This window comes from Bactrocera neohumeralis, chromosome 5 (genome assembly GCF_024586455.1).
Source record: "Bactrocera neohumeralis isolate Rockhampton chromosome 5, APGP_CSIRO_Bneo_wtdbg2-racon-allhic-juicebox.fasta_v2, whole genome shotgun sequence".
Lineage (NCBI taxonomy): Eukaryota > Metazoa > Arthropoda > Insecta > Diptera > Tephritidae > Bactrocera > Bactrocera neohumeralis.
Window position 1 is genome coordinate 39873006 of NC_065922.1, and position 27539 is coordinate 39900544.

The 27539-nt window shown below is 36.1% G+C and overlaps 2 protein-coding genes across 4 annotated transcripts; both read right to left on the minus strand.

The window, feature by feature from the left end:
• Positions 1-1701: 1701 nt before the first annotated feature.
• Positions 1702-14445, minus strand: LOC126760029 (nuclear transcription factor Y subunit alpha). Of its 3 annotated transcripts, none has more exons than XM_050475359.1 (4): positions 14354-14445; positions 3372-4503; positions 3230-3311; positions 1702-3171 (listed from the first exon to the last, which is right to left on the minus strand). In XM_050475359.1, the coding sequence occupies exons 2-4, from the start codon at positions 4448-4450 to the stop codon at positions 1912-1914; spliced, it is 2421 nt and encodes an 806-aa protein (XP_050331316.1). In that variant the 5' UTR covers positions 4451-4503; positions 14354-14445; the 3' UTR covers positions 1702-1911. The 3 variants fall into 3 exon arrangements, with proteins under 3 accessions (XP_050331316.1, XP_050331314.1, XP_050331315.1); XM_050475357.1 differs by lacking the exon at positions 14354-14445 and adding an exon at positions 6353-6446; XM_050475358.1 differs by lacking the exon at positions 14354-14445 and adding an exon at positions 5703-5808.
• LOC126760031 (translation factor waclaw, mitochondrial) lies at positions 14378-16914 on the minus strand. Its single transcript, XM_050475364.1, has 7 exons — positions 16788-16914; positions 16373-16727; positions 16094-16312; positions 15770-16038; positions 15213-15700; positions 14592-15037; positions 14378-14535 (listed from the first exon to the last, which is right to left on the minus strand). Exons 1-7 carry the CDS (start codon positions 16844-16846, stop codon positions 14410-14412), a joined length of 1962 nt encoding a protein of 653 aa, XP_050331321.1. The 5' UTR covers positions 16847-16914; the 3' UTR covers positions 14378-14409.
• Positions 16915-27539: the final 10625 nt, after the last annotated feature.

Here is a 27539-nt window from a genome sequence, read left to right on the forward strand (position 1 = left end):
TTGATATAGGAACATCCATAAAGTATATGGGCTTCTATACTTCAAGAATGTTCCCATATTCCAAATGTGTTCATATTAAATATTTGTGGACTACTTTCTCTTCGACAGTTTAGTCCTGGGATTATTCGTTAGTGGTCATTTAAACTCCTCAGGAAGTACTTAACACCTACATACATATGTATATCTTGCTAACCGATTGAATTATGCGCCAATATACATTTATAGATATCTATTATATAATAGAACATTTAAAAATAGTAAGTTTATTGGTTTAAAGTAATTCTCGCTGTGCTGTCTGTGCAAGCTTAGATTAGTTTAGGTTAGGTTAATAGGTCGATCTTAACAGAGATCTCCTTGAACAATTGTGGTACCTACGACTTCTATAATTGATAAAAAGGTTCTCATAAGTCGACAAATCGATTTGAGCATATCACAAATTTGTCAGTTTCGGCTGTGTCTCCTGGACAAATTTAATGTTGATTGAATAGTATGTAGATTTCATACTCTCTCTGGTATGGATGCATTATTTTTTAATAAACATGTATCTGAATATTTTAAGAAAAAAAAATTAATTTTAAGTGTGCTTAAATCGGCTGTTAATAGCAGCAAAATCAATTTCCAACAAGATACCGATCCCAAATACCCGTCTTATCTTGTACGAGCAGGGTTGTTATGGAGTTAAAAATAACTCCATAGGTCCCGCAATTACCATACATTAATCCTATTTAAAATATCTGGAACTTTTTGGAAAATCGTATTCGAAAACATCGAATTTCTTCAAAATAAGGCCAAAAAACTGGATCATGGACTTAGTGCGTCAAAATATCCGCAAATAATACCAGAAATTAAGTGGGGAGCATACATCGATGTCTAGGAACAATAATAGCAACAAAAATTGCTAAAACTATTGTAATTACTTTTGATTTCTATAAATAATCATTAGTGTACGTAAACTTTTTTTATATAAATTATGCCCATTTTAAGCTTTAGCATTAATTTTTTTTATTTGTGTAAAAAAAAAAAATATTTTGATATGCTAAATTTAATGTTAAATATACATATTTTGAAATGGATAGAAAAAAGTCACAAAATTTATTCATTTTATAACAAATAAACGTGTCGTAATTTAATAGAACTAGGTGTATGTAAACTTTATTGGTCCACTGTATGGGTATATGTATGTGTAACTGAGAGTCAAACATAAGTAATGCAATTCTTTCTTGAAGTTTAGTAAATGTAAACTTGTACGAAATCGTCGAAATCGAAATTATGGATTAGACTTTTGAGGTATCTGACAAATGGGTGATTACATAAGTTTTTGATTGGGCTTTGAATTTATTTTACAGCTACTGATTTTGTGTCTTATTAATTTCTTCAGACATATTCATTTATAGATTAAGTAAACCCGTATTGGTGCAGTAAAATTATTCACTCATAAACGACTTGGGTATTCAAATAGAATATGTTCGCTGACATCAATTAACACTGCAAAATCAACAATAACAACAATAAGAAGCTAGCGTAGCACGCATTCACTCTCTTAACTAGCTGCATCCAATTCCCTGGCTGTTGGCACTGGTTGGTTTCGGATTTATATCGGTCTAAGGACTGTCAACTCGGCAGCGTTACTCAAAATTACTTGGGGATATTTTGTACAGCTACAAGGACAACATATTGCGAAGAAAAGCTATTGGCACAACATTTTGTGAAAATATAATATAATTAAGATTTTATTTCCGACTTTATGCTACTAGTATTAAATATAACTTTTGAAAACAATAACAATTTTTATTACTTCTACAAACTAAGCATATGTGAATAAATGCAACAAGTTGCATTTTTAAGATACAATTTCTTTTTGGTGCTTATATGGTTGGGTTAGTGAATAGTACAGTGATAACCGATTGCTGTTTAATTTGTTAGTTCGGTGCGATTGGCAGCCACCTCGGCCAGAATGAGTAAGTCTGAGGTAGACGAATTGTCATTGCATAAGTTGCCAAAAACGTTGACGTCGGTGCGCTGATTGTCTGATCCTGTTGCAGCCGTGGAGTTTGGGATTTCGCTGAATGGTAGACATTTTGATATTGCGCCATCTGGCGATGCGTTGAAGTAATAACAGCCGTTTATGGTACTGAAATTTTTAGGCAATGGAATAACGGACGCGATTTCATTCTCAATCACAGTGACGTCGCGTCTGGTGATGCTCTCTTTTCGCGCTTTACGTTTTTGACTGCCAACAGCCTGCTGCGGCGGTGCTTCCCGACTTCTGTTCGGACACGATATGGGTGGCGCATGCGTTACACTTATTGCCTCTGAATTTTTGTTGTTTACTGTATTGTTTGAATGGCGTTTCTTCGATGTGAATTTCTTTTTCTTCTTCGTATTGCGCTTGCGCTGTAAGTAAAGATCCAAACTGAGTGCTGGCAATTCCTTAATTTTGTCTTCCAAATCGAAACTTGACAGATCATTATTTGATTGAAAACCCTCACCGGGGCAAGTTTCACTTAGTTTATTATTATTTCTAGATGTCGCTAACATCGCGCACGTGGATGAGAAATGATTGGTGCTATCCAGTGAAGTTAGGTTAGAACTGCTGGAAGGAGTCACAATGTGATGAGCGTAACCGTTGGGATGGCTTTGTGATTTGGGTGTTTTTATTTTCTTCGAAACCGCTGAAATTTGCCCTGAATTAATAAGTTCTTGATAGATTTTCCCTTTGCATGCCCTTGACGTTTTCTTCGGCAAAATATCATCTTCACTCCCATTACTGGAGAAGCTATTCTCACTTAACAGGCGATGTTTGTTCGATTGTACGCTCTCTGCGCCGCTGGTGGGTGACATGTAAGCGTTCAAAAATTGTGACGTCTCGCCCAAGGCCTTCTGCAATGCATTCTGGTTCGAATTGCAGTTGTTGTTGTCGCTTTCGCCACTGAACAGACTACTGAGTTCACCCATTTGTGCTTCATCAGCTAGTTTAAAAAGGTGATTGTTGCCACTCTTCGTGTACTTTGCTAGCATAGCACTCCCGCTTTGCGCACTCATAAAAGATTTTATGTCGTCTTCCGGTTCTGTGCTTGTATTGCCTGGGCGAGTGTTCAAGGTGCGTAATGGAGGAGCCGGCAGCTTGTACCATTTGAAGTTTGGATTTGCGTTAAAAAATGCGTCTTTATTCTAAAAAATTGTTTATATTTTTATTTATTACAGATGGAAGTGAGTAAAGTAAGCATACCTGTTGCGCCAAATTGGTAAAGCATTTCTTATCAGTGGCGTCTAAGGAAGCCCACCAGTCTCCAAGTATCTTGGTGATAGCTCTAAAAGACAGGTTTACAAATTAGTTAGGTTAGCGTAAGACAAGCCGCTTACATGCTTACCTATTTTCCAACGATCTGTACCGTTCCTTGACTATGGCTCTGTGGCGTTTACAAAATATCAAGAAAGCATTCATCGGTCTGCGCGCATGATGGTCTGGTGTGCTAGGCATTGCCTCTTCAGTTGTTTCATTCTGCACTTTGTGCACAGTCTCTACATCAACATTCAGTTCAGTCTCCTCCGTTTCCAATCTGGTAATTTCCATATTAAAATTTTCATGACATTTCACTCGCTTTCGCTTAGCCGCTAAGTGCTTGCTTTTCAGATAACGTTCGTAGTTGGTCGCGGCATCGTCATTGTTATCATCCTCATCTAAATCCTCATCTTCGTCTTCATTGTCTTCCTCATGCATACTGCTATTGCTACTTTCATTCGAATAGCTATAACGGTCCATCTTGGCATAATTGTGCACATCCTCGATGCGGTGAAAGGCATTTTCTTGGTAATCAGTACTATAAATGGACGTCGTACCCCTATCGGTTGAACCCATAAGAGCAGTGACACCGCGAGCTGTCTTTTTCATGCCATCATAGACTAAGTCCTTATCACATTCTACATTTTTGAAAGTATTTGGGAAGCTACTACTATTATTAATATTACTGTTGTTGTTGTTATTATTATTATTGTTATTGCTGACGCTGCACTTGCTGCTGCTACTTAAACTAAAGGCACTTTCTTTTCTAATTACGTTATTGTTGTGATTTATTTTAGTTATGCACCCATTTGGCGCAGTGCGCTCTCTTTCAGCGTTCAAGTTGTGAAACTTATCATTAATCCATTGATTGTTCTGCAAATTGGGATGTATTTGCAGATGCTGGACATGTACACGTTGCGGCTGCATGTTAATCTCTTTGGTCTCGGCACTTTGAATATCGGCTCTGGGCTTATTATCGACGGTGTAAGTGTAGGGATTAATAGAGGCTTGTATTGCATATGACGAAGTGAATCTTTCGCTGCCACTTTGAGGTATCTTCGAAGTATGTACTAGTTTGCATTTGTCCAATGGCACTAATCCGTGTGGAAGTATGACTTTACCATGATTTATAACATTAAAGTCAACTGTGTTTGCGCTGTTGATCATGTTGTTTTTGTAGTATTGTTATTATTTGTAAGAAAACCTAAACTCATAACGACCTGTAATAAAAAGGAAAAAAGTAAAGTAAATTAATAAGAAGTCTTAGCGTGAAGTAAACATAAAAATTTGCTTAATAAACATCAACAATGTGCCTGGGTAATGGAGATGCCCGCTTAATAGGGCGTCCATTTAAGAGAGTTTTCACTGTATTCTTTATTTATGAATTGTTTTAAGAATCCTATCTTCTAAGTTGGTTCGAACTGGACACGGTGTGCTAAATTCTACTAAAATCGGTTAAGTAGTTTAGGAGTCCATCGCGGACAAACAACGTGACACGTACTTTTTATGTATAAAGATAATACATTATTATGAATATAATTGAAAATACGTTGCCTAGAAATCGAAGTAGATATGTATGTTAAAATGGCTTGAAACAATCATTGGTTCATTCGTTTCATCCCATTTTAAGTGCTGTAAGATTGGGCGTAAAAAAAGGAAACATGATTGTATTAAAATAAAATTCTTGGCCCTTACTTAGGGAGAGTTCATCAACGCCCTGCCATATAATAAATATATGTACATATATGTATACCTATATTCGAATATATATTTACACCACAAGCTGTTTCCATTCTTTACGAATCTGCCTCGAAATCGGTATAATATTGTTGAGGCATGAAATATTATTTGGGTTCTGGAGTATTAATTCCGAGGAACAGATATAATACTATTAGAGGAAACATTGAAAATTGTTCAGTTTAACTAAATTTATTATATGTATGTACATATTGGTTTATTAAATATACATATTTTTTTATAATTCATGTGAATTTCGTATTGCATTAAATTTATTTTTTATTTAAAAAAATCAAAACACAAATTTAATGAAATAAATAAAACGCTCAGCGTAAGTTCTTCTACTCGTATTCTCATGAGCACTTTCGATGCAGTGTTCGTATCTGTATATGTTTGCCTGTGTTGCATTTTCACAACGGTTGTGTCACGTCGACAGACGCAATTGAGCGCATTGATGGCAACGCCACGGAGAGGTATAAGAGAATAATTGCAAAGATCTTGTTTACAAACATTGCTAGCTTTTTATTTATCCCCACATATTCACAGATGACTTTATATACATACATATGTATGTATGTATATGGATCATATACGCACATGCATATATGTATATGAACGTACACCTATACACTCTTGTCCACTCCTCACACACAATTCGCAAGCTTCAATTTTAATAACATACCTATACTCGCAAAGGAAGGAGATGATGGCGACACAGGTGAATAATTTGTAGCTTTTTGAGTTGCGAATTTTTATGAAATTTTTTTATAATTCCGTATCAGTTGCTCGGAAACAAAATCACATATGCAAAATGAAATTACTTCTTCACATTAACTTTTGATCAAAAAACCATTTATGAAATTGTTTGACACAATGTACACAAATATATGTATGTATGTACATACAGATACGTAAGTATGTTAAATCGTAATAGCAACTTTTTAATGAAACAAAATAGAAAAGCATAGAATTAATCGAAAAACTACGCAACAACAATAACAGCAGTTGTTGGTGGTTTCACTAACACTGTCGAGGTCGAACGCTGAATTTCGATAGTCAAAATAAAATTAAAATATTTACACAAAAAGTCGATGCACAATTGACAACATTCGAAGGCAAATAAAGAATATGCACTTCGGCCACAAAAGCTGTATGGAAAATTATTGCCAATTTTTACTAAACACAATGTCACCGCTTTCGATTTTCATAAGCGTTGGAATGCTTTCAATTTTAATTCATTTAATTTAATTCGAAACATTGCACATACTCGATGCAGGGATTTTGACAATTTTCACTTTCGGTTTTTGCTCAGTAATTAAGTTGACTTCTTACTTTGAGTTTGTCGTGAATGATGATGGTGTCGGTGGCGGGCTGGGCCGTTGTTGCTGCTGCTGCTGTCGCCTCTCCAATGCGCTACGTGTACGGTCAGACTCGGCGCTGTACGCAGCTGGCCCCAAACGATTTCGGTGCCTCTCCACAAACTCACCCATAGCACATACACATGAACAGCCATGTGTGTGTGTGTGTGTGGCGTACGACAATCGAGTCTCCCTCCAAACGTACACAAATGCACAGATGTATGTACATTGTTAAATATAAATATTGTGGCTATTCAAAGGTGTTGTTGCTGTACTTTATGCTTGAACTTGATTGCTACAACTTTGTTGTTGGGATTATTACTTACGTATATTACGTGCATATTTGCTTTTGCTCCAATACAGTAAAAAATGGAAAAGCTTTCAATAAATGTACTCTTAAAATTATCCCACTTGTGCTCCAACACTCATACAAACATACATATGTACAAGTATTGTGTACAACAGAAATGTAAGTAAGTGCGCCTGAATGTGACAAATAGGAAAGAATAAATGCTGGCGTGAAAAATACATTGACTTTATCAATAAAATGTTTGAACGGAATTGAGCTGACAAAATGTCGCCCACAATTAGATCGGATTAGTGATGAGCCATTCAAAATCTGTGTTCAATTATTGCTACTGTATCAATGCAAGAACTAAGGTCTAGGGCTAACTGCACCTCCTTTGTATCAATACAAATTGTAGACACTTTGACCATTCTGACAACACATCGGAAGAGTGAGAGTTTTTTGGGAAATTTAAATCTGATGAAATCAATTGTCATTCATAATTCGTTCAGTTTTGTCAAAATTGAAGACTCGATTATGCCTTGCTTAAATTTGGCTATGCTAGCCAGGATTAGTAAGAACGAGGGTCAGTTTTCAGCGATAGTTTAATGGCTTGTTATTACCATTAGTAAAAATTATTTCTATTTTAAACAACGTTTAGACTAAGTTGGTGCAGAATGAGACAGGCGAAGAAGCTTGATTCTCTCAGAGAAGTTTTCATAGACTTTGTTGTAGGCTCATAGAGAGAAAACCGGGTCCTGGGATGATTGTAGTGAATTGTTGGATAAAATAATCTGCAGAACATTGTTGGTTAGCATTCCAGGACCGGAAGGAATTGCCCCGATCTCTCCCCTCTGTACTTCACCAGCCAGTCCTTCGGATAATCAATTAAAAATTCGATTCTCTTCATTCAATCGCTTAGGAAAGACATTTCCATTACTCCACGAAGTTTGAAACACATGGCATCGGAAAAAAATTTTAATAAATAACATTGTGAAAATTTTAAAATTTGAAACCACTTGTTTTTGAAAACGAAAAATAAACTGTAATATAAAGTTTTGCAACGGTAAATCACCGATTATTTACTTATTATACTCTCTCATACTTCTGGAAACTACTTCATAGTTTCCAATAGTAGTTTTTCGCTTTGTTGCTATTTCCTCGCTTCAGTCCGGATTACGCGGTTTTTCCCCTAATTCATTCCCTATTGTGTAATGGATGAATTATGAAAAAGTCTTGTATTATCAAATCTACCTTCAACGTCTATACTTTCAGAAATGCTTGGATACCATAATATTTACTTTTATTTTATTTTGTATAAAATCATATAGAAAGGGTTCCATTTGAAATATTTGCTTATACGAGTAATCACAATTAGATAGGGTTTTTACACAAAGGGGATGTGTTCGATTTATATGAAAGCTTTCTTTTGTGTATGTATGTACGCGTTTATTATGTTATGCTTAAATCAGCTGATAGTGTTTGTGTACGTTTTTGGTAGATGTTTTCGATAAATTTTTTTAAAATAAACTCACTTTGTTTCACTTGTTTTTGTTTTTGTGTGTTTGAATCGATTTTTGACGAATTTCAAATAATTTCTTGACTTCGTATTGTGTCAAAAATGGACCGATATATTGTAATTTGGTGACAGCAAAGATTGTTTTGATTATGGGAAAAGTAAGTTTCTGTACAAAAATGGTCGCGAAGAGATTCTGCTGCTCACGAAAAGAGAAGAGAGCATAGGACGACAAAGCCATAGAAGAGAAGGGTATTGCTTTGCAAAGGTGCGAAAGAGAGCTCGTCTCTCTTAGTTTGGGAGCTTTCTAATGATTTGTTTCTATTGCTACTGCTTTGGGGAGCAAGGTTCTTGCCAGTTGCCATTGCATTTTCATGTTTTTATTGTTTTTCTTTTTAACTGTATCGTTGAAAATTTCAAGGTCATGGGTACTTGTAGTAGTCGTGCAGTATATAGTATACGGATGTACTAACTTGCTGTGTCGGTCGGTCGGTAGGTTGGTGGGTCGGCAAGTCGACTATAGGGATGGTTTGTTGGCTTCTTGTTTGAGGTCGTCCAAACATATTTACATTATTTCGTACTCGCCTGATCTCTGGCTGGAGAGATGGCATTAAAGGCACACACACACACCTTATTATGTTTGTTATTGTTGGTTGTCTGTTCACGGTCAGGAAAATTCGATTTACTTGCTAAGAAAAAAGCAAAGACAACAAAAAGTCGACTTGATCATTACATCGAGTTAGTTTTTTGTTCAATTTTACTTATTATTTTTTATTTGAATATCTTCTATGTATATTTTAATGTATATAATGTTTGATTAATTGCGATCGTTCAAGATGAAAATTGAAAATAGATAAAGATAAAAGAGATAAAAGGCGGAAGTTCAGAATGCAGCTGGTCAAAGACTTCCCAATGAAAACAAAGTATTGAACAAAGAAGAATTATATTTACAAATTCAAAAAAAAAAAACGCACACAAAGTTCAATGAAATTTGCACTTTATCTCGTATAGTAATATTCCTTATGTTCAAAACTTTAGTCACAAAATAATAAAACAGTGATATTAGTTGGAACAAAACCGTAGTACATTTTACGATTGCTTGAAAGTCAATTGAGAAAAATTCTAATTCATTACATCCCATAGGCATTTTCCTAGTGCGAAAGTTTTTCATTTATCTTGTGCTTTTATTGCCTCTTTTATTTTCCAATTTTAAATTTCTGAGTATATTTCTGATATTAAGAGCTTCTCATAAAACTCATCACCAATTCAGAGATGCATGAAAACTTTTGGAAAACTATATCATCTGATAATTTCGCAGTCCAAATGGATATTTTGGTTCTTAAATTGAAATGTAATAAGAGGACCGACGGTCCATGTGTCTTTAGTATGTATATGAGTAGCATTTGATGATGATAGTGGGTTGGAAATACCAACAGTCGAATATGACTTGACAAGTTTGAGAAAAATTACATTAAGAAAGATCAGAAACCCAGTCAAAGAGGCGATCACTTTTAGCAATATTTACGGCTACCAGTTTGACAGAACTGACGTTATAATAGGTAGCAAAAAAGAATGATTTATTAGCATAACGTTTTATAGATTTGATTATTTTTATACCCACGCAACATGTTGCTAATAGTTTTGTTTACCTAACGGTTGTTAATGCCACCTAAAACTAAGCAAGATGGATATAGGGTTTTGTATACATAAATGATTAGGAGGACGAGACGAGTTGAAATCCGGATGTCTGTCTCTTTGTGCAAAAAATTGAGATATCACAATGAAACTTGGTACACAGATGTAGGAATTGGGTCAGGAATTGCCGTGCCCAAAAAACCCCATTAACCGAAAACCTATAAAATGCGACAACTAAGCACTAAATTGTGATAACTATAACTTGGCACAGAGGATCGCGATAGCAAGGGACACCTGTGGACTAAAAATTGTGAAAAAGTGGGCGTGGCTCTGTCTCTAGTATGTGTAATATATGTATATGTATATCTCCCAAACCATTCAAGCTGAAGTAACCTAATTCGCTTAAAATAAATTCTATAAGAACCCCTACAGATAGTGTGAAAATATCCCCATATAACGGTACTGTTAAAAACTACTAAAAGCGCGAAAAATCAAGAACTAAATATTATTATATAATATTTGGACCCAGTACCTATAGTTCACTGTTTTTATTGTAATTTATTTTCGCAACATTTTTTAACACAAAGTTTTTCCAGCCCCTGAAGGAATTTCGTGGTCTTGTCTTGTTTTAATTTTAATTTCACTGAGATACATACATACATATCAAAAGTATTATAATATTATGATTAAATTATTTATATATTTCTTATCGCTTTATCATATATATGTAGGTATGTATGTAGTTAATTTGCAATTATTTTGACTATACGTTCAAAACAGTTATTTATATACATACATACATACATATGTATATATGATCCAAATATTTCCTTGCACAATCTCCTACCCATTTCACAGAATTTTTTTTCATTATAAACTAATAAATACACTTTATTTCATGATTCTACAAAAATCATTGCGTGTTTGTTTACAATTTCCATGCAAATTTGACAGTTTGCCTACTTTGCCTCTTCTCAGTCCTTCTTTTTTTGCATCAAATAGGCTTAGAATTTAAGTTTTACTTTTTACTATAAATCGTAGATAGCAGCAGCATATCCCGTTTATACATATACAAATGTATGTCCATCACACTTAAGATTTGTTTCATGAAAATTACCTTATATATATTACTGCATACAATTTTGTCATGAGTAATCCTTGTAAAGGAACACTGACCTTTTCAGAAAATTACTTCGTCTGGTAAATTAATAACGCTTAATTTCATAATAACCTCAAACTTATAAATACAAATACATACATATGTACATACACAGGTGCCTAATGGTATGTTTGCATGAATGTCGGTGAATTTCTCGTTTTGTTATTCAACGACTGCACTCTATACACCAAACAATTCACTTATTAACGTCATTGTACGAGTACACTAACAAACATATGTATGTATGTATATTTGTCATTGTGTTGGTACTTGCCTGCGTATTGGCAGCAGTGTATATGTATGTGCATTTGCAATTTGTTCAAAACTATAAAATCCAAATAAATATTGTTCCAATTCGCATTTTCGCACATATCAGTGGAAACATTTCATTTTTGTTGGTAAATAGTTCGCCCAAACTGACCCGCTCAACAAAAGCTCATTTTACAAGCGATTGCAGTTTACGATTTGGTTAATTTAATAATGTACAATAATTAATAGATTTGTGGCAATTAAAATTGTGTACAATTTTGCAAAATATAATATGCAAATACACACATATGTACATACATGCACACTGTGTGAAAGGCCTTTACAAACACACATACATATATAAATGTGTGTGTATATTATATAAGTGTGCGTTTGCTTTAAATGAAGATTTTATTTTAAAATTTCAATTTTATTAACTTTGATATTCAACACAAGAGTAACTGCATTTTGGTTTATACAAACCTGAATAAACCCTTCCGGAATTAACTAAGTTAAGGAGTAAACTGGCCGAGTTAATTTAAAGTTATTGTAATTAAACGATTTGAATGCTACTCAAACAGATCAGCTGTGCATTTAGACTTGCCAAAACCGTAACTTTCGATTTTTTATTGCGCTCTCAAATAATGACACCTTCCGCTCGGATTTAAGTTTATTATTTTAGGACTATTTGTTTACTGCAAACCGAGTTGATAATTATAAAAAAAATGTAAATTGTTTATTTGTAGGTACCCACATTCACAAAACTCTATTCGATCCAAACTGTCCCAAGCAAAGTTACACTGCAGGCGTACGTACGGGACCGACTAGTTGCGATATCAACGGAGCAAAAATGCTTACTCGTCATGTACGTTTCACATCACAGCGAAGCGAACAGCAACGAACCGAGTAAACAAAACGACTTAACCAAAGGAGGAACACACAAATATAAGTATGAATATCAGGCACACCGATTTCAGAAGTGCGCTACACGGGCGTTTAGCTGATTAGTGACACACATGTGCTTATCGCCTGTAGGCGTTTAATGCTAAGCGATATCTAAATGTTGTTGAAATGTTTCACTGTCTCAATAGTTCGAGTGAACGCCGTTAAGATGATACCGTTGGTCAGCCTTAGCCCGGGGACTGCGCCGAAAAAGACTGCCAAAGTGAAAATAATAGTTTCTAATCAAAACGCATATTTAAACAACTGTTACAGCAGTTAAACACGAAAATTTGACTCCAAATAATCTCAATTTTTAAATTACAAATATAATAACCCTCTAAATAACAGTCGAAAACCAGATTGTCGCACAAAGATAAATTACGTCATTTATTTTTGCGGATCCTCGGCGCAGCTCAGCTGTTTGTTCAATATTTGACTATTTTGACAACATCAATCAGAAGCGGAGAGCATCATATTATTTATAATTTACATTTTCACACTAAACCGAGTGTTCTTTTGTCACTCGCTTACAAGAGAGCAGCTGCTATTCGTTTTAAAAATCTAAATCTTATACGAGTATGTCTCATTACCGTTTATAGGGTGCTGTTGGTGAGCAAAATTTAAAAGCTTCTACTTGCTTTCATCGCTTTATTATCTATATTACGTTTTATTGTTCATTCTTCGCAAACTTGTATATATTTTGCTGGTATTGGTTCATGCAAATGTATAAGTCAGGGATTTATGTGTTGATATTGGTGTGTGCAAAGATTTTCTGCCCTCTGATTTCTTTTGTTGAAAAATTTATTTTGTTGGTTCGATTAGCGCAAATGTCATAAATTAAAGTAAAATAGTTAAATTCTTTTAGACTTATGTTAACTTATAAGAAATTTGTTATTAATTAAAAGTACGATAAAAAGGAACGTAATACTTTTGCTTTGTTATATTTTTAATTAATCACTTTAAACTCTTATCGTGGTGTTGGTGCGCTCGTGAGACGTCAACAAATCAAAAGCTCCACCAGCTGTTTTGCACAACAACAGAGTGTTGGTGCATTCACCAAAATTGTAAACAAACTGCCAGTTAATACTTGCGACTGAACAAAGAGCGCCACGTCAGACACTGAGGCACGAAAGTCTCTTCTGCTCCCCAATACTAAAGCGACTGCGTTCTAGTGTGAGTGGAAATTTGTTTTTGGCTGTGTGTGAAATCATTTCGGCATGAGAGTGTGTGTGAGAGAGATTGTATTGTTTTGTAGTTATATTACATTTCATTTATTTTTGTAAAATTCTGTTTTAAATTTAAACCCAATTTTAACAATGAAAAACACACATATCAAAAGGGAATGCCTGCAACAGCTGTGGCAATATATGAAAATTGATTAAAACTGGGGCTTATCGCATAAGGAACGCATTAATATATATAAGTATGATTGTATAAATATATAGTATGTATATGCATGTTTATATTTTTTTGAAGAAGGTTGTGGTTTCTTTTTCGTACGAGTGATAACAGCTGGTGTTTATCTGTACGACATGAGGCAGAACTAAATACTTTGCACATTAAACTAGTCATTAGGTTATTAAGGCGATATTTTAATATATATAAATGATATATAAAGCACTAAATATTGTTGTCATTAAAAATGCGTTTCGATTTCAATATTTGTTTAATCATGTTATGAAATGTGTTTAAACTGCAGGACAATGTTTTTATTCAGCTGTACAGGCTATCACTGCTTTAGTTAAATTGTACTCTCAGTTTTTCCCTACTAAAAATCTAGTATCACAATTCCCTTTTAAATGACCTTAAGCAACAACCCTGATTAGGGCTTTAATAATATTTCTACAACAACCTCTCTAGCTACTTAGCACTTATAATTGTGTTGTCCTTAATTTGAAAAGGTTAAGAGAATTTCTAGAAATTTCGGAATTTTCAATAAAGCGTATTGTACTAATTATATAAAAGATGCAACTGCGGCTGAAGGCCTAGAAGCCAGTGCTGCGAGTTCATGTATTTAAATAATAAATATTTTATTGTATAAATGATTATAAAAAAAAAATAAATAAATAAAAAAGATGCAGATAAAAGCAAAGAACTCGTCTGAACTAAATAAACAAAAACGATATCCTAACGCGACTACCTTAAAAAACGGTAAAATATTGGAAGAACTCTTCAAATTACTACCCACCAGAAAATAGTATCCATTATATAATTTCAGTGTAGATTATTTGGATTTTTTATTCACTACCGCTTCAACACCTTTATAAAAGTCTCATGAGGTACACGGATATTTGCAAACATTCTCATTTTCTTTTTACCCTCCGCTTGTTGTTTTAAAAGCTTCATTCGTCGCGTAACATCGCCGCCATACTGTGAAAATATGAATAATTTAATAAAATTAATTACTTTTAGCTATATGTACGCACCAGCTTGGCAGTAACGTCTTTCCTGTAAGCTTTAATAGTCTCTCGGGCCAATACTTTTCCTCCCACACAGGCTTGTATGGCGATTTGCACCATCTGCCTTGGTATAAGCTCCTGCAATTTTGCTACCATTTCACGCGCGATAGTTGTTGCTTTCGAAACATGCACAATTCGACAAAACTCTTCAACAGGGCGACCATTCAGATGAATATCCAATCGCACAATATTGGTTAGATGATATCCGTGATCTTCGTAATTGAAACTAGCATAGCCGGAGCTTAAGGACTTCAGATGATCATTAAAATCTAATATTATTTCACTTAACGGTAATATGTATTTCATTAAAATACGATCATCATCTATATTGATTGATGACTCTTGTATCCCCCGTCGATCAACACATAAACTAATTATTTGACCTAGATATTCAGTGGGGGTTATTATGGTTCCTAAAAATATGGTTAAAAACATTAAGCAAATAGGTATAGGTTTTTACACAGTCGAATATCGCATTGATCTATTTAATATGCTAATAATAAGATATGAAAGTAATAATTGTTATAATCATATACCGATATGTACTCTATACAAACAACGCTTAGGAATAATAAGAAAAATATATACCTTTCACCAATGGTTCGTAGTATTCCTTAACATTGAAAGGCTCCGGAAAGAGTGCAGCATTTGAAAGTTCCAAGCACTCTTTTCCCATTTGCTTTATCATTTTCGGATTCCTCAAAATGATTCGGTATGTAACGGATGGTGCAGTAATAATCGGCTCCGTTCCATATTCTTGTTCTAACCGTTGACAGAATACCTCCATGTGTAGCAATCCGAGAAAACCTAAACGCCACCCTTGACCCAAGGCTGGACTAGAATCGACATTTACTGTGACCGCCGAATCATTTAAAGTCAGTTTTTCAATAGCGCCACGTAAAGGCACGTGCTTGGATTGGTCAGCGGGATAAACGCCTGCAAATACCATTGGTTGCTGCGGCTTAAACCTAATGGCAGCTTTTACTGTTTCATTTTTTAGATGAATTGTGTCTCCAATAATAGACTCTTTGCTATTCCTCATGTTACAGGCAATTAAGCCTACTTGCCCAGCCGAGCTGCGAATAATAAAATATTAACTCCATTATAATTAAATATGGTAAAGGAACCCATATAACCACACTCACATTGTTTCGATTGGATCCTCCTTCGGACGCAATATTGTTATGCCTTTAACCGGGTAGGACTTTTTTGTAATCATCGATTGGATTTCTTGACCCACTTTCAGTGACCCGTTCAGTACACAAATTAAATTTAAAGCGCCACGGTATTTGTCGAACCAGCTATCAAATATTAAAGCGCGAAATGGAGGATTGCGATCTACTTGTGGTGGTGTAATTTTCTCAATCACTCTGTCAAGAACAGCAGCCACACCGGTTCCTAATTTGGCGGAAATCTTGAATATTAACAATTAAGCTTCGATATATTTTGCAAATACTCCTATATATTACCTTTAGAACGCTATTAGGGTCGATTCCAAATAAATTGTGTAAGTCATTGCACACACGTTCCGGATTAGCATGTTTAATGTCTATTTTGTTCAGCACTGGAATTATAACCAAGTTTCGCATTTTCGCTAAATAATAGTTGGCTACAGTCTGAGCTTGTACACCATGGCAAGCATCCACCAGTAATATAACCCCATCGCATGCAGCCAGCGACCTTGAAACCTAAAAAAATACGCTAAAATGTTATAAGAGTTGTTTATTGAGAGTGACTTAATGTTTAACCTCATTTGCGAAATCCACATGGCCTGGTGTATCGATCAAATTTAATAAATATTTCTCATTCTTATATGTGTGGAAAATTGAAGCGGTCTGTGCCTTAACAGTAATCCCTCGCTCCCGTTCTACCTGTAAACTGTCCAAAACTTGTGCTCCTGAATTCTGGGCTATCGCACCTGTTAATTCCAATATCCGATCTGCCAAAGTACTTTTGCCATGATCGACATGCGCGATTATGCTGAAATTCCTGATACGTTCAACTGGAATATTTTGGAAATCTGCAACCTTTTCACCGGCATCATTAGAATTACTAAAGCTACTACATTGCCGTCCATGTGACTTTTGTAATTGAAAATCGTGCCTAAAAAGATACTGAAAATCTTGTAGTGTCTTAACGATTTCCCATAAATTCACTATTTACCAACGAATAGGACGAAAAGTACTCAATTTATATGATATAGTAAAAACTCGTTTAAACATTTTTATGTCAAATATAACATATTTATATAAATTTTCATCTGAGCCGATTCAAATCTTTGTCAAACAATTGTAAAATTATCGATTGTAAGACAGCTGTTTAACGAATTGCCAACTAGCTTCAAATCCTAAGGAGGAAACCCATGCATGACGCACGTACGAAAAATATTCACTCGAATTCAATAATTTTCTTTAGCAAAGCTGCGCAAATTTGAAAATGTGTTCCTGGATATTGATTGTAGATAGAACAAAACAAATCTAATAGAAATAAAATTAAATGTAATTACACGGTAAAATTAATATTCGCCTTACAACAAAAAAATAAATAAAACTAAATTATATAGTAAGTCGTGCCTATCCGAAACTCCCATACTCCATGTTAAAACACATTAGCCATATGCTTAGAAATATATATATAAGAGTTTCGGAAGTTCGAGAAATAAGATATTAATTGCTTTTATTGGTAAGGCAATTCCAAAGTTCGTTCGTAATTCTACCTTTTTCTTCTTCTTAATTGGCGTAGACGACGACTTACGCGATTATAGCCGAGTTAACAACAGCGCGCCAATCGTTTCTTCTTTTCGCTACATGGCGCCAATTGGATATTCCAAGCGAAGCCAGGTCCTTCTCCACCAGGTCCATCCAATGGAGTGGAGGTCTTCCTCTGCTTCCCCCGGCGGGTACGGCGTCGAATACTTTCAGAGCTGGAATGTTTTCTTCCATTTGGACAACATGACCTAGCCAGCGTAGCGTAGCACCTGTTGGCAAGAGTTATCCTGCGTTGGATTTCCAGGCTGACATTGTTGGTGGTGTTAATACTGGTTCCTAAATAGACGAAATTATCTACAACTTTAAAGTTATGACTGTCAACAGTGACGTGAGAGCCAAGTCGCGAGTACGACGACTGTTTGTTTGATGACAGGAGATATTTCGTTTTGCCCTCGTTCACTGCCAAACCCATTTATTTTGCTTCCTTGTCCAGTCTAGAGAAAGCAGAACTAACGGCGCGGGTGTTGAGGCCGATGATATCAATCATCTTAATCCTCTAAAAGATTGTACCTGCTCGATTAAGTTCTGCAGCTCGAACTATTTTCTCCAGCAGCAGATTGAAGAAGTCGCACGATAGGGAGTCGCCTTGTATGAAACCTCGTTTGGTATCGAACGGCTCGGACAGGTCCTTCCCAACCGTATTAGTTTTGCAGGGATACCAAATTCAGACATCGCGGCATAAAGGCAGCTCCTTTTCGTGCTGTCGAAAGCAGCTTTGAAATCGACGAAGAGATGGTGTGTGTCGATTCTCCTTTCACGGGTCTTTTCCAAGATTTGTCGTTTGTTGATTTGCCAGGTCTAAAGCCACACTGATAAGGTCCAATCAGTTTGTTGACGATGGGCTTTAATCTTTCACACAATACGCTCGATAGAACCTTATATGCGATGTTGAGGAGGCTCATCCCACGGTAGTTGGCGCAGATTGTGGGGTCTCCTTTTTTTTATGGATTGGGCAGAGCACACTTAAATTCCAATCGTTGGGCATGCTTTCGTCCGACCATATTTTACAAAGAAGCTGATGAATGCTCCCTATCAGTTCTTCGCCGCAACTATCAATTTATTTTTTGAATAGCATATCTTTCGGCCGGCAATCCGTCGGCCCCTGCTTATATATTTTTGTTGTTCTTCATTTTGCGGACAATTGCTATTCGAAAAACTTCTTCATGGTCGGGTAATGAAACGTCTGCTCCATCGTCATCGATTGGGGAATCGGGTTCTCCTTCTCCTGGTGTTGTGCGTTCACTGCCATTCAGCATGCTGGAGAAATGTTCCCCCCATAATTTAACTATGCTCTGGGTTTTCATCAGTGACTAGATCACCTGTAAACACATATTTCTACAAGAGTATGCTCCGGTCGTACCTCACACCGGCGAGGTTGAAATCCTTCATGAAATATATATATCTCGTAAATGACAAGAGCTATTGAAAAAATGTAAATGACAAACTTTTAGGAAATTTCATTGGAGGTCAAAATCGCTATCATTAATACTTCTCGAGATATTCGGCTTTTTAAGTAAGGCTTTATAGAATTTTCATAGATGGTAAGCAATAAAAAATCTATGAAAATTCCATCCAGCCTTACTTAAAACATTTTCAAGGAACTTTTTTAGCGTATATTCAAGGAAATTTCATGAGGGGATTGAACACCTTAATACTTGTACACACACATTCCTTTCCAAATGAAGCTTCCACATACATATACGGCACTTATAATTTAATCTATTTTTCACATGCGAATAATTGCGATTTATCTGCCAATAACGGACTCCTTTTGGAAAAGACAAAAATGCACATTGCACCCACCCTTATAAGTCTGTGGATATTCATATTTCATAAATATATGTACGGACATAGAGGCCGCTTATCGAAATTAATGAAAATAATTAGTACCACTAGGCAATTGAGCATACAAGCGTATAGAGATAGAACATATCTTTATATGTATATGTGAGAGAATCCTCAGAATCGACATTTTTGATTTTCAAACATGAATAAAGTATTATGGTTCAAATATTTTAAGGAAAATCTAAATCTAAAATTTAGCTCTCGATTTTTAAAAAAGGAAAACGGGATTGAAAAATCAGCTTTAAAATAAATTTATTTATTTATTTGTGTATGTCCAATGCGTATAATTATTGATATTAGAGCGTCTTTTTTAAGTATGCGATTGTCCTGCAAACCGTTAAAATTTTTGGAAATATGATGCAGATAACGTTTCCCTCTAATTAGTTGGTCTAAAGTCGATTTATTGTCATAGGTAGTAATTATTTTCCGGTTTGGCTCAAGAAACATACACATGTATCTCGCGAGGAGTTACAAAATCTGAAAATGCTCCTAGTAGGACATATATGTATACAGTATACAGATCTACAGATCTTGATTAATAAGTGCACGCAATTCACATTCGACTTGGAGCGCCAGGTATTCGACCGGTTGCTGCGAGTTGCGTACAAATGTTGCAACATTTTTTAAATGAGCTCGTCGAGAGTCTGGAGTGTTTAATTGCTTCTGATAGCGCGCACATTCGCCATTGCATTGTCTGCTACGGCGCATTACTCAGTGCTGGAGCAGTCATAACAGAATCGTTAAAACGGATGCGAAGGTGCAGCCAAGCGGAAGTAGATCATTTCAAAGTGAGTTTCAACGAAAATATTTTTTCTGGCTTTTGTTTTGTAGGTGAATGTCTTAATTCGATTAATACAGTCCAGTTGGTCTTTTCTTTTTAACGCTAATGAGTAATTTAGGCAATAAATTTAATTAAGAACAGAAAACCGTCTAACAGCCTCCTGGTGTAGCTGCAAATAATGACAAGTTATAACTGTGAATTTATATTTTTAAAACCTTTCCACATTACTATGTTGAAGGGTTAAATGTGAAATTATTACTTAGTATTTACAATAAAATACTATTAGTAACATTTTTGTTAGTTTGGATAAAAATTCGAAGGATACATACAGAAATTAGATTTGACTTGTGGGCATTTTAATGAAATTTTGCGGTTTTTGTCATAATAAATAAGCCAAAGCGTTCAACTTTAAGGCAAGGGAAGGACCAATATTTAGATGGATGGATCGAGAAACTGGAAGGAAACCTAAAAAAGCTTTGTATAAAAAATTACAGCAACATCCACATAAATACCGAATGGTAAACAGTAAACAGTTGAATTTCCAATTTTCTACTTTAGTTATAGGGCATGATGAGCCTAGTATTAGGTTGTCAAAAAAGTCTGGCGGTATTTTCGCTAGTTGGCGCTGAAAGCGCGTAGTTCTAGTTTTATTCGTCGCATCGGGTCTTGCTATACCTTTTTGGAAAGTCGTTCGTGAGTTATAGCGTCGCAAACATGGAGCAAAATAAAGAGAAAATACGGCATATTTTACAGTACTACTACGATAAAGGCAAAAATGCATCTCAAGCCGCCAATAAAATTTGTGCAGTTTATGGATCCGATACAGTTTCCATTTCCACCGCACAAAGTTGGTTTCAACGTTTTCGTTCTGGTGTAGAGGTGGTCGAAGATGCGCCACGCTCCGGAAGGCCTGCCGTCGAAAATTGCGATAAAATCGCTGAATTGGTCGAAAGAGAGCGGCATAGTAGCAGCCGTAGCATCGGTCAAGAGCTGGGCATGACTCATCAAAAATTCATTTCAATTTCAAAAAAAAAAAAAATTCAATAAAAATACCGCAAGACTTTTTTGACAACCCATTATTTGCCAATATTTATAATTAAATAATACTTTTCTAAATTTAAAATTTATTTTTTTTAAATTTCGAAGGTTGACCTTACAAAACAGATGTATGTAGATACCGAACTTGGTTCGAGGTCTCAAGTAGTTTAAGACGGTAGTTTGCATCAGCTAAAACTAATCGAGCTCGATATAGAGTTATATACGTAGTTATATATAAATGATCAGGATGAGGATGCGAGTTGAAATCCGTCCGTCTGTCTCTGTAAGCTGCAATTTGAGTAACAATTGAGTGATTGGAATGAAATTTGAAACACGTGTTCTAAGTAATGAATTCGAATGATAACCCCGCCCACTCCTCACATAACGGTAAAGTTAAAAACTACTAAAAGCGCGACAAGTCAATAACTAAATACGTGACGTCCGTGATAGTATGAGAGAGCTTTATATGAGCCGGTGTTAAAATTGGATTATGGGCGTATCACCGTCCACTTTTAGATAAAATTACATATCTCAGGACCTGCTCGACCGATTTCAACAAAATTCAGTACGTGACATTCTTTTGAGATTCTTATGTCGCAGTGCGAAAATATAACACAATTTTGAATTCCATCTGACTCTTACCTTTCCAGTGTACAAATCAAGAAGTAATTAATATAACGGTATAAAACTTTGCAATAATGTCTTTAGCGTGTGCCATCTTATGACCATAAATGGTACAAATTCAACAAAAACTGTTCAATCCCCTAGGCACCGAATATTCGGACGACAGTATTTATAGTTGACTTTTTACCGAAAATATCGGTCAATGCGTGAGATATACAATTGAAATTCAGGGATAATATTTTTCTGGCAACAGTTTGTGTGTGTGCCAAAAATGGCAACGATTTTCGAACTTCCATGTGACTTTATACTCCATGTTTCGGCGAGCATGCGAGTTATCTCAATAAAAATGAGCGAGCGTGTTTTACTCATAACAGTGTATCTTTGTGACTAAAATGGATAGAATTGGGCGAAAACTTGACTTAGACCCCGTATAATATTCGGGTGACTTTACTCCATATGATTGGTATATGAACCAAAGCCAGCGACATACACGTTGCAAGATTACAAAATGTTCGGTAACACGCTTACTTAGACCGTCCTTGTTAATATTTAAAATATTGGTTCAAGACCTTTCAATTTTTGCAAAAAGTTGTACCAATTCTTATCAATCTGCAATATGCATCAACTTTACATATATAGTAAGTAAATAAAAATATTTGTTCCGAGAATGAAAAATATAGCTCTATAAAAATACTTTGAAAAAAGAATAGTAATAAATTTTATTCGATATGTTTTTAAACAAGCTAGGTAGGTAGATGGAAAAGCGGCTGTTTCAAGACGCACCTAGCGCTTTAGACAGCTCATTGTGTAACCACCATTCTTCAGTCTCTTCTCTGAACCACCTCGTGCTTCTGCTGAAGTCCACTTCTCCCGCTTCTTATTAAATAACTGAAATTAACACAAGATTTTCTCAATTCGTAGCCAATGAAGCGGCAGCTGCTGGAAAGCTAGTTGATGAACTTACTTACCTAATTGACTAATTAAATTTTATTATTCAAACGAATTGAAATAAGAACGCATAGTTTTCCTACCTTGAAGTCAGGAAGCGTGTCCAAACACGAGTGCATTCTCGGAACGAACATTTCAATATGATCGCCCACCTGAATTGTATCTGTTTGGAAGTTACAAGTTTTAATTGTTTGTAATTGTTGACTTGACAAATCTCATAATCTGCTTACAAATTCACCGCACAAATTTAAGGCTGTTTTACACAAACGCAACCAACAATTTGAAACTTTCTAATTCAATAATTCCTTTGCTGCTGCCTTCGGTGTTCGCTATTCGCTGTAAATGTTGTTATTACTTCTGAAATGCTAACTTCAGAGCTGATTTACTAATGTGGAATAAGTTTCTTATGTGCTTTGATATTTGTTTGCTGCATGTGCGCACGAAAGTATGCAAACTTATTTGAGTGGAAATGCGCAAATGAAAACCCGAAACCGAAGGCTAGTTTCTGGCCTCCGGGCGCATGCAAACATTGACTAATTACTCTCACGAAGAGAAATAAGTAGGAATTAGCAAAGCGTATGGGTGCTGTTTTTGCCAAAAATTGAATGCTAAATCATATGATATAGTTTTTACTTCACTTAGAGAAGTGGATATAAGTTGCATTATTTACGCTGAACAATCTAAACTGTACATATTTCGCTTTCCGGTTAGTGAAGTAACCGATTCGCAAATCGAATCTAAGTTTCAACTAAAAACAACTCAAAATGAACAATGGAAACGCCAACCAAAATGCTACTGTCATTGATAATGGAGACAGAGCAGACCAAATGTTGATTTAAATAAAAGAAAATGTGGACTGCGCTTTCATACAAGTTGTGTGAGGTGGAGCACATGTATAGAAGCTAAGACAGCGGAAGAACAAGTCACCAGAAGCAAAGTTGCCCAAAACAAAGCATAAGTTTCATCTTCATCTAAAGGAGTTAAATTATTTTTTTTTTGCCGTTAGACGATTCGATGCGAAAAAAGGGCTGTATGCACGATGGATGAACGCACCTTGTGTGTGCAAGATTCCTGTGAAGAAAGTATCCACATTGCCTGCAACTCATGTTTATACCATACGTACTCACGCATACATAGACACATACATATATAAATAGTTAATATAATAAAGTGAAGTGGAGGGAAAAAAGGAAACTTCTCGAAAAACTGATAAAAAAATTATCAATGATATTTCTATATTTAGAATATTTTTTGTTTTATTCAATAAAAAATAAACTGTAAAATCACTATTCTTCTTCTTTATTGGCGTGGCGCGCCAGTCGTTTTTCCATTTAGCTGTTTGGTGTCAATTGGAGATTCCAAGTGTAGCCAGATCCTTCTCTACCTGGTCTTTCCAACGGAATGGAGAGCTTCACCCGGTGGGTACTGTGTCGAATTTTTTCAGAGCTGGAGTGTTTTCATCCATTCGGACTACATGACTTAGCCATAATTCGCTGAACTGTGACAATGTCGTCGTATAACTCGTAGAGCTTATCGTTACATGCGCAAAGGACCATAAATCTACCGCAGAACATTTCTCTCGAAAACTCGTAACACTGACTCATCAGATCATGTCCTCGTCCATGCCTCTGCTTCATATAGCAGGACGGGGATGATGATTGGCTAGTAGAATTTGGTCCTCGTCGAGAGAGGATTTTACTGCTCAATTGCTTACTCAGTCCGAAGTTATGACCTGTTGGCAAGAGTTATTCTGCGTTGAATTACGAGAGGTACGATGTTGTTAGCGTTAATACTGGTTCCAATATAGAGAAGATTATCTTCGACTTCGAAGTTATGACTGTCAACAGTGACGCTGGAGCCAATCCGCAACTGCGACTTCTGTTTTTTTGAAGACAAAAGATATTTCGTCTTGCGCTCGTTTACTACCAGACCAATTTGGTTTGCTGCTTTGTCCAACCCGGAGAAAGGAAAACTAACGGCGCGGATGTTACGGCTAATCATATCAATGTGACTTGTACCTTCCTTATTCAAATCTGCAGCCCGAATTATTTTCTCCAGGGGTAGATTGAAGAAGTCGCACGATAGGGAGTCGCCTTGTCTGAAAACTCGTTTGGGATCGAACGACTCGGAGAGGTTCTTCCCGATCCTGAGAGAGCTTTTGGTAATGCTAGACGTAAGTTGACACAGCCATGTTAGTTTTGCAGGACTACCAAATTCAGACATAGTGGCATAAAGGTAGCTCCTTTCCGTGCTGTCCAAAACAGCAGGGTTCTATAAAAGTATCGTACCAGCTGTTCTTTCACATTTTCCGAAAACCAATGATTTCGTTTGCAGCTGCACGTAAGGAGCTTGTAATGCCTTCCCACACTTCCTTTATACCGAGTTCCTGTTGAGTGCTCTCAGAGATCAGGAGTGCAAGTCGAACAGAAAATTGTTCGGCTGTCTTTTGTGGTTGCAGCTTCTCGACGTCGAACTTTCTTTGTATTTGTTGACTTGAGTTTGCTAGACGGAGACGGGTGCATATCTTAACTGCAACAAGATAGTGGTCCGAGTTAATGCTAGAACCTCGGAGTGTACGCACGTCTAAAAAACGTCTTTGGCATCCTGGCGTTAAAGTCTCAAAGGATAATTTTGACCAGGAACAGGCATTCCAGGTGCATGCCTTTAAATCGTAATCCTTAGTACGTTTGCAGTGGATCAAAAGAGGGGTGTCTCATCCGAGACTGTTGTGTCCTTTTCATTGGGGTTTTTTCTTTTACGTGGCGGGTCCGAAACCCAGCGCACAATCCTGGGGATGAATCTCACTCAGAGAACTTTCTTCACCTGCGTAAACTTCCACACATGGCTCCATCCTCCAATCAGTTGGCCTCACTTTATTTTAAATGCCGATGCCGATTTTAATGGGTAATTAAGTTTTTCAAGTTATTGTTTTTATAAATGTAATAAGCCTTCATATACGAGTGTGCAAAACCAATTCAAGGAGAACAATGCATTTTTGATTATCCTTGTATTACTGCATTTTACGCCAAAAATTACAATTTATTTTAGGTGCAGCTTAACCGCGTTCACTGCATAGTGCCTTATGCCGCTCTGAGACCACATTATGCGCAAATCACGTGTTTCTGTACATACATATATGTGTATGCATGGGTTACATAACTATATTGTAGCCACCGATGCAATGAGTTTAACAAGTAGTGTACAGTGGGGCAATTTTATATAATTACCATGACACATACTAAAAAAATGTTCGCGGTTTCATTAAGGTACCGCACATACAATCACCAAGTATATAGAGTGAAGTCAGCCGGATGTTCGAAAATCCTGATATTAGTTATATGGGGGATAGGTCAAGTTGGCCGATATATACAGCATAAAGTCACCTGGAAGTTCGAAATTTTTGATACAGAGAATTACTATTGGGTTGATTTGGACAATTTTGGGTCAAAAGATGGCATACGAGGGCTGCTATATATATATTCTGGCTTAGGGCAGCACTAAGTGTTGTCAGGTGCAATTTGACATTTCCGTTGGAAAGTTTGACATTTTTTAGCATAACATCACTCAGAACGTTTTGTCATTTAATCGTGAATTGTTTTATTTACAGGGAATTAAAAAATTCAACTCGGCCAAAAAATGGAATTAATTCGTGAACATTTTCTCGAACATTTTTCACAACTTTCGACGTGGATTATCACGACAAGAGTGCATCGATGAACTAAAATCTTTGTATGACCATCCTATAGCACTGTGAAAAACTGGTACAACGAATTCAATCGTGGCCGACGCTTGCTCAAAGACGAATTCCGTGAAGGTCGTCCAAAAACAGCCGTTGTGCCAGAAAAGATCGATGCCGTACGTGAACTGATAATGCAAGACCGTTTGTAACATACCTTCAGACCAATATCACCTATGCATTTCTCCCACCAACATCATCTCGATATTATTTTTATTGGCCGTAAAAAGGTTTGTTCTCGTTGGATCCCGCACAATTTGACAATCGCTCAAAAAAAGGCTCGTAAAAACAAAAAAAAAGCGTGGATTGGTGTAAAGAAACGCTGAAAAATACGATCGCGGTTTAGACGTTTATGGTCACAATTGATTTAAAGTTGTATCCATCGTATGGGAAGTAGGCTGGTTGTAGTCCGATTTCACCCATTTTTACATACCATAGAAATATTAAAAGGAAAAATTTATTCGAAATCGGTTTGTCTGGGGTCTCGAAGTTATTGATTTATTGTGCCACATCCATCGTTTTCACACCGGTTTTTTAACCATGACCAGGTTATATGAGCAGGGTCATCTTCGGATTTCATAAATTTTCACAGTGTCGGTAGGAATTCTCATAATATTCGAGCTTAGCAAATTTGGTTGTTGTAGCTTTAGTAGTTAAGAAGATAAGTACATTAAATATATTAGGGGGTGGGGCAACGCCCACAGGTTCCCCTGGCTACTGCGATCCCCTGTGCGAAATTAGAGTTTTATATCTTGTTTAGAGCTTAGTTGTGGCACTTTGTAAGTTTTCGTTTAATGACGATTTGTGGGCGTGGCAGTGGTCCGATTACGTCCGCCTACGAAACTTGAAAATTTGTTTTTGCACTAAGCAACCCGCGTACCAAGTTTCATTAATATATCTAAATTTTTACCCAAGTTACAGCTTGCACGGACGGACGGACAGAGAGACACTCATCCCGACTTGAAATTTTCTCGTCAGCCTGATTATTTATATATACAAAAACCTACATTTATCTTTATTTAGTTTTAGTTGATACGTACAACCGTTAGGTGAAAAAAACTATAATACTTTGTAGCAACTGGTTACAAAAGTATAAAAATTGGCGGGAATAGTTCGTTATGAGGCCTACTTCTCCGAAAAACATAACCTCAAAAACTACTAAAAATTTAGACATG

Coding starts and splice junctions, on each gene's coding strand:
- LOC126760029 (XM_050475359.1), bottom strand. CDS start 4,450: ATGATCAACAGCGCAAACACAGTTGACTTTAATGTTATAAATCATGGT. Junction 3,312..3,371: donor TACAGATCGTTGGAAAATAG/GTAAGCATGTAA, acceptor CCTGTCTTTTAG/AGCTATCACCAAGATACTTG. Junction 3,172..3,229: donor TTACCAATTTGGCGCAACAG/GTATGCTTACTT, acceptor ACAATTTTTTAG/AATAAAGACGCATTTTTTAA.
- LOC126760031 (XM_050475364.1), bottom strand. CDS start 16,846: ATGTTTAAACGAGTTTTTACTATATCATATAAATTGAGTACTTTTCGT. Junction 16,728..16,787: donor ACTTTTCGTCCTATTCGTTG/GTAAATAGTGAA, acceptor GTATCTTTTTAG/GCACGATTTTCAATTACAAA. Junction 14,536..14,591: donor AAGACGTTACTGCCAAGCTG/GTGCGTACATAT, acceptor ATATTTTCACAG/TATGGCGGCGATGTTACGCG.